Raw genomic sequence first — 7,465 nt, forward strand, 5'->3', positions numbered from 1 at the left:
TCACTCGTCAAGCCATCCGCAATTCCTGGGACGCTTCTTCAAAGGAGCCTTGCCTTCCGCCACAAACTCCACTGGTGCAACAACTACACCAATGGGCAGGGGAACAATAGTCTCAGGTAGGGACTCTGGAGGCGGGACTGGAAGGTCGCTAAGACGTGCCCACCAGTCTGGTACCTCGAAAGCCCGTGAAGAACCCTCCTCTCCTGCAGCCCGCTATGGAGAGTTCGAGCAAGAACATTTGTCTCCTGGGTGTAAGAAGCGGCAAGGTGCAAAGGGCATCTTGACCTTGCCCCACTCCATGATCTGAGTCTCGACGACGTTCCCATGCCGGTCACGTCCCGTGATCGTAGCGCTGCCGACGTAGATGCGACGTACCTGGGCAGAGTCGGTCTGCCAGGCGTTGTCCTTAAGATGATCATGTATATCTATGGTCCACGAGACCACTGCACTCTTGACCTTCACCATCTGGGCCCCCCCCCCAGAATAACACATAAACAAATAACAGGGTCAGATCTCATGTTCTCATATAAACATTCACATAATCATGTAACTCTCATAAATAACAAGGTATAATAAGCATAATTTTTAGGTTATATCTTAGCCAGTCACCTAAGTTCAGTTAAGCTAGCGACCTCACCATTCACACAACCACCTCAACACCAATGGCCATATTCACGATCATCCGCAGATGAACAATTCTCGGAGGGGACACACCGTACAACCCTCAATCACGTGGGGACACACCGTACAACCCACAAATTCACAAGGTGACCGCAGTCAACCAATCACGTGGGGACACACCGTACAACCCACAAAACACCCTTGCGTGCAAGTAACCGTTTGTCTCTAACGGTACCATCGTTCTCATGGTCCATAGTCCTCACTAGACATATGTTCCAATTACATCACATTTTACTTGCAAGAGATTAAGTCTCAATTCTCTTTGTTAGGGTTCTAATTGTCAACCTAGATTTTGAACATTTTCACAAGACTTATACAACTTAATCACAATAATAACCACAACACCAAAAGGAATTACAGCTAGATGAGCGACCTTTGGCAATAACCAAGTTAAGCATATATGAGCTATACTAAGCACTTAGTCATGTTCTCATGTATAGCAATACTTCAGTTATGGCAACTTCATAAACCAAGCCAACACATAAACTTGTGCTTGATATGGAAGTAAGGAAACTTGCCGAGAACCACAGAAATGGCTTGGCCGAACCCTAAAGGGCTCAAGGGTTTTCAAAAACACTTTCTTCCCTCCATATAAAGTTCACAAGCCAATGTCCAGCCAATCAACAATAAGCAATTTCTCATAAAATTCCAGAACTGATCATGTTACAAATTGCATGTTAAAATCATGTGAAAATCTAGGCAAATTTGGCATAAAATCATGGTTTTCATACATAAGACCTAGGGTCATTTGCCAAACATTAACCTACTGATCATGGCATCACCCAAGCTTCACAAATATAGTAAAATTTCCAGTAGCAATCATGATACGCCCCAAGTTGATGCAAGGGCTGCAATGGATCGTCTAGGATTGATCTTGGATGATGAGAACTCTGAAATGTGAGAAAGAAGAAGAAGAATTTCGTGATGGAAGGGAAATGGACAGAAAAGAGGGGAAGTTTTAGTGAAATGGAAGATGAAGACTTCACACAAAGGTGGTGACAAACCCTTGATAAGCCTAATTCTTGAATCACTCAAGAACTATGAGAATCACTCTCACAAATCTGAATCACTCAGAAAAGAAAATACTAATTCATTCATAATCTGTCTATTACATTGAAGGAGTGGTCCTTATAAAGAAGAAGGAAATTCAGCCTAGTTACAAAAAAATGATGAGGTGTAATTTCTCTAGAAGAATCCTAGGCTAGGAGTTACAAATTAAAAGAGGAAGATAGTGATATGCTTCAGCCCTGAACGTGTTTTTAGTGGCTGATTGCTTCATGTAACTCCCTTTCTTGATTGTTATTCTGACCAGGGAATATAGCATTCAATGCTCTTTATGAACTTAATTTCCCTTTCTTTGTAACTCCATTCTTGGCTTTGAAAGCTCTTCAATCCTTTGACTTTGCTGATGTAACTCCTCCATTCAGAACTTATTGAAATTCAAACACATTCAAAGAGTTTTAAGAAAGGAATGGATCCCTCCCTTTAAGCCCTTCATGCGCCACATGCAAACACACACCACTTGAAGTGGATTAAACACACTAAAATAAAATTCAGCAACATAATGCATTTGGATCCAACTTATTCAATTGGTCCTTTGCATTTTTATTGAAATAAAATAAAACAGAACATCACATGGCAGCCCCTATGCGTGGGCTGGCTCTTCTTCTTGGGCCTGAATGATCATCATGATTTTTGGTTCCATCTCTTCTACCACTTTGTCTTCAAGAATGGTTGCCACTACTTGCTGAAGAGTCTCTTTGGCCTTTTTAGCTCTAGCCCTTGTCATTGGTCCTCCAAGTCCTTTTAGGGCTCCATGACCCTTGTCCTTGTCCTTGTCCTCATCATTCCCTCCCTCTTGAAAAGGATTTGACCTCAAATCAAATTCTCCGCCATCTGCATCAAAGAGAGATAAATCAGAGACATTAAAGGTTGAGCTGATGTTATACTCACCTGGAAGCTCTATTTTGTAGGCATTGTTATTGATTCTCTCAAGCACTTGAAAAGGTCCATCCCCTCTAGGTTGGAGTTTGGATTTCCTTTGTTCTGGAAACCTTTCCTTCCTCATGTGCACCCAAACCCAATCTCCGGGTTGGAACACCACCTCCTTTCTTCCCTTGTTAGCTTGCCTAGCATAACTCTCATTCTTTCTCTCAATTTGAGCCTTCCACGCTCATGCATCTTCTTGACATATTCAGCTTTGCCCTGTCCTTCCTTGTGCTTGAAAACAGAAATGTTAGGCATAGGCAACAAATCAAGAGGAGTCAAAGGGTTAAATCCATACACTACTTCAAATGGAGAGCAATTGGTAGTGCTATGGACAGCCCTATTGTAAGCAAATTCAACATGAGGCAAACACGCCTCCCAAGCCTTTAAATTGGCCTTAAGGACAGTCCTAAGCAAGGTGCCTAGGGTCCTATTAACCACCTCAGTTTGCCCATCAGTTTGTGGGTGGCAAGTGGTAGAGAACAAAAGTTTGGTGCCTAACTTCCCCCATAAAGTCCTCCAGAAGTGACTTAGGAACTTGGTGTCCCTATCACTAACTATGCTTCTAGGCATCCCATGAAGTCTTACAACTTCTTTAAAGAACAAATCAGCAACGTGACAAGCATCATCAGCTTTCCTGCAAGGAATAAAGTGAGCCATTTTTGAAAACCTATCAACAACCACAAAAATGGAATCCTTACCATTCTTTGTTCTAGGGAGGCCTAAAACAAAGTCCATAGACAAGTCAACCCAAGGGTATTCAGGGATTGGCAAAGAAGTATACAAACCATGTGGCATCACCTTAGACTTAGCCTTCTTGCAAACAATGCAATGTTCACAAAACTTGATCACATCATGTTTCATTTTGGGCCAATAGAAATGTTCCTGTAAAGTTTCTAGAGTCTTTTGGACTCCAAAATGACCCATTAGTCCCCCAGCATGGGATTCTTTAACAAGCAGTTCTCTAATGGAACTTTTAGGCACACACAACCTGTTTTCCTTAAATAAAAATCCATTGTGCCTATAAAATCCATTTTGAGAAACTTTCTCACAAGCCACAAAAATTTCAGCAAAGTTATCATCTTTTTCATACATTTCTTTCACATGTTCAAGTCCTAGCAATTTAGTCTCTAACATGGAAAGCAACACGTGTCTCCTGGATAAAGCATCAGCCACAATGTTACTTTTCCCCTTTTTGTGTTTTATGACATAGGGAAATTGTTCCAAAAATTCAACCCATTTGGCATGCCTTTTGTTCAACTTACCTTGCCCCTTCAAGTATTTCAGCGACTCATGATCACTATGAATCACGAATTCCTTGGGCAAAAGATAATGCTGCCAGGTCTTCAAAGCTCTCACCAAAGCATACAATTCCTTATCATAAGTAGAATAGTTAAGGGCAGCTCCGCTTAACTTTTCACTAAAATAAGCAATTGGGTGGCCTTCTTGAAGCAACACAGCTCCAATACCTACATTTGAAGCATCACATTCAAGTTCAAAAGATTTAGCAAAGTTAGGTAAAGCAAGTATAGGTGCATGGGTAAGCTTATGCTTTAGGGCAGCAAAGGCCTCTTCTTGATTCTTTCCCCAATGAAAACCCACATTCTTTTTCACCACTTCATTTAGGGGTGCTGCCAAGGTACTAAAGTCCTTTACAAACCTCCTGTAGAAACTGGCCAAGCCATGAAAACTTCTTACATCACCCACGGATTTAGGAGTGGGCCACTCTTGAATGGCTTTGATCTTTTCCTCATCAACCTGCACTCCTTTCGAACTCACAACAAAACCAAGAAACACAACATGGTCAGTGCAAAAAGTGCATTTCTCAAGATTGGCAAACAATTGTTCCTTTCTAAGCATACTCAAGACGGATCTTAAGTGCTCAACATGCAGCTCAAGAGTAGTGCTATAGACCAAAATATCATCAAAGTACACAACCACAAATTTCCCAATGAATTCCCTCAAAACATGGTTCATTAGTCTCATAAAAGTACTAGGTGCATTAGTTAAACCAAAAGGCATAACCAACCATTCATACAAACCATATTTAGTTTTGAAAGCAGTTTTCCATTCATCCCCTTCTTTAATCCTTATCTGATTGTAACCACTTTTCAAATCAATTTTAGAAAAATAACATGCTCCATGCAATTCATCAAGCAAATCATCAAGTCTAGGAATAGGGTGCCTATACTTAATGGTGATGTTATTCAAGGCTCTACAATCAGAGCACATTCTCCAAGTCCCATCTTTCTTTGGTACCAAAATCACCGGTACAGCACAAGGACTCATGCTATTTCTTACCCACCCTTTGTTCAAGAGTTCTTCCACTTGTCTTTGAATTTCAGTGGTTTCTTGTGGGTTGCTTCTATATGCTGGCCTATTAGGCAAAGAAGCTCCCGGAATGAGATCAATTTGATGCTCAATTCCTCTCAGTGGTGGTAGACCACTTGGAACACTTGTTGGAAACACATCCTCATAATCCTGCAAAAGAGATTTAACACTAGAAGGCAGCTCAAAATTTTCAAAAGTGTTAGTGTTCAAAATCTGATTTTTGCAAAACATCAAGTATAGGATCTGTTTTGAAGCTATCATCCTTTTCACCTCTCTCTTTTTGATCAAACAAATTTCTTTTCTCTCAAGTATTTCACTCTTTTCTTTTTGCTCTCTCTCAAGTGTTTCACTCTTTTCTTTTTGCTTTCTCTCAAGTGTCTCACTCTTTTCTTTTCTCTCTTGTTCAATCTTTTCTCTCATTTTCTTTTGATCCTCACGCACCTCCCTAGGGCTCAAAGGTTTGAGCGTAATTTTCTGGCCATGATGTTGGAATGAGATCTTGTTGGTGCTTCCATTATGATCAGAGTTGGTGTCATATTGCCATGGTCTTCCCAGCAGTATGTGACTAGCCTCCATGGGAACAACATCACAAAGAACCTTATCCCTGTATTTGCCAATGGAAAAGTCAACTTCAACTTGCTTACTTACTTGTATTTCTCCATAGTGGCTGAGCCATTGAAGTTTGTATGGCCAAGGATGTGGTTTTGTGACCAGGTTCAGCTTCTCCACCATTCTTTCACTAGCCACATTAGTACAGCTTCCGCCATCAACAATCATCAAGCAAATCTGCCCATTGACAGAACATCTTGTGTGAAAGATATTCTCTCTTTGGCTTTCTTTCTTTGGCTTTTGTTGGCTACCAAGCATTCTTCGGATCATCAACAGTTCACCATTCATGGCTGCCTCCTCTTCTTCTTCACTTTGTTCTCCTTCGGACTCACTGGTGTAGTCTCCATCATCCTTAAGAATCATGGTCTTTTTGGAGGCACATTCATAAGCATAATGTCCCATACCTTGGCATTTGAAGCACTTGACCTCTTTGCTCTTTTTGGATGGTTGTTCAAGAGGTTTTGAAGAAGCTGAAGCTTGTGGTTTGGTGGCTGGTTTGCTAAGGGTGCTCGGCCCTTCATTCTTCATTCTGTCTCTCCAAGATGAATTGGAATTGGTAGAACTCTTCCTTGCAAGCCCTTTCCTTTTGAGTTGTTGCTCAACTTTAGTGGCCTTGTGCAGCAATTCTTCCATGTCTACATATTCCTGAAGTTCTACAATATCTCTAACATCATTAGATAGACCATTAATAAATCGAATCATGGTTACCTCTTCATCCTCCTCAAGATTGGCTTGCAACATAAGCACCTCAAGTTCTTTGTAATACTCCTCAACACTCTTGCTGCCTTGGGTAAGTTTTTGAAGTTTAAATTTTACATCCCTAGCATGGCTTGAAGGGACATATCTTTTCCTCATGATTCGTTTCATTTCAGCCCATGTTTCCACCGCTGGCTCCTCATTTCTCAATCTCTCTTTTGCAAACTTATTCCACCAAACAAGAGCATAGTCTGAAAAGTGAGCAGCTGCAAGTTTCACCTTTTGGTCCTCCTCATAGTTGTTGCAAGCAAAGACATGCTCTATTTTGAGTTCCCACTCCAAGTATGCCTCTGGATCACTCTTTCCCTTAAAAGGAGGAATTTGGAATTTGACTCCTTCAATCCGAGCAGGTCTAGGATTTTCATGAATTCGTCGTGGCCTCCCGCCTTCACTGTCACTATTGTTCCGGTTCTCCATTTGATCCAGCCTTTCGTGGATCTCTTCAGTTTGCCTCCTCATTAAGTTTTCCAGATGTTGTGTAAGAGCCCGCATTTCGATGGTCGAGAGTCGCACTGCTGGTTGCTCCTCCTCTTCTCCTGACATCTTTGACAAATGAAAAGATTCAAGTAGAACAAACAAATGTTAGTGTTTACCTCACTTCTCTCGTGTTTCCCTCAAATTGGCTTTTCTATGATGTGCACTCTTGCCTTTTTCCACTCAAAAATTCTCACAATCTCTTGAGTAAATCAAAGTTAAGACACACAAAGAATTATGCCACCAAATTTGTGTAGAGTCACACAGATTAGAATAGACTTTAGAATATGAAACAAAAGAAGACAAGACAAAATCACCACAGAAATGGAAAGGACTCCAAATATTTAGAGACTAAAGAAGAATTCAAGAACAAACAGAAAGAAGAAAATAAATTGGAATGCTAGCAACAAAATTACCTTGAACAATTGAATTTGGCTAATTAAACAAGAACCATTCAGCCATTTTTTTTTTTGAATTTTCGTTTTTTTTTTTTTTTGAATTTTCGTTTTGTAATTTGTTTTTGATTCTGAACAATTAACAAGGCTTAACTTTTGCAATGGTTCAGCCAAAAGAAACAAAAACTAAAATCAAGGTAACAAGAAATGACAAAGAGTTGCTAACCAGAATT

The 7,465-nt window shown here is 40.5% G+C and overlaps 1 protein-coding gene across 1 annotated transcript; it reads right to left on the minus strand.

The window, feature by feature from the left end:
* Positions 1–1,836: 1,836 nt before the first annotated feature.
* On the minus strand, positions 1,837–7,242 carry LOC130720055 (uncharacterized). Its single transcript, XM_057570637.1, has 6 exons — positions 5,526–7,242; positions 4,900–5,150; positions 3,815–4,452; positions 2,912–3,688; positions 2,635–2,756; positions 1,837–2,577 (listed from the first exon to the last, which is right to left on the minus strand). The coding sequence occupies exons 1-6, from the start codon at positions 6,904–6,906 to the stop codon at positions 2,327–2,329; spliced, it is 3,420 nt and encodes a 1,139-aa protein (XP_057426620.1). The 5' UTR covers positions 6,907–7,242; the 3' UTR covers positions 1,837–2,326.
* Positions 7,243–7,465: the final 223 nt, after the last annotated feature.

Source organism: Lotus japonicus, chromosome 5 (genome assembly GCF_012489685.1).
Source record: "Lotus japonicus ecotype B-129 chromosome 5, LjGifu_v1.2".
Classification (NCBI taxonomy): Eukaryota; Viridiplantae; Streptophyta; class Magnoliopsida; order Fabales; family Fabaceae; genus Lotus; species Lotus japonicus.

Excerpts from the sequence above, each read along its gene's own strand:
- LOC130720055 (XM_057570637.1), bottom strand. The coding sequence starts at position 6,906 with ATGTCAGGAGAAGAGGAGGAGCAACCAGCAGTGCGACTCTCGACCATC. Across the intron at positions 3,689-3,814 it reads GCTTTATCCAGGAGACACGT|GCACAATGGATTTTTATTTA; the intron begins GTTGCTTTCCAT and ends TGGATTTTATAG. Across the intron at positions 2,578-2,634 it reads CTACAAAATAGAGCTTCCAG|ATGGCGGAGAATTTGATTTG; the intron begins GTGAGTATAACA and ends TCTTTGATGCAG.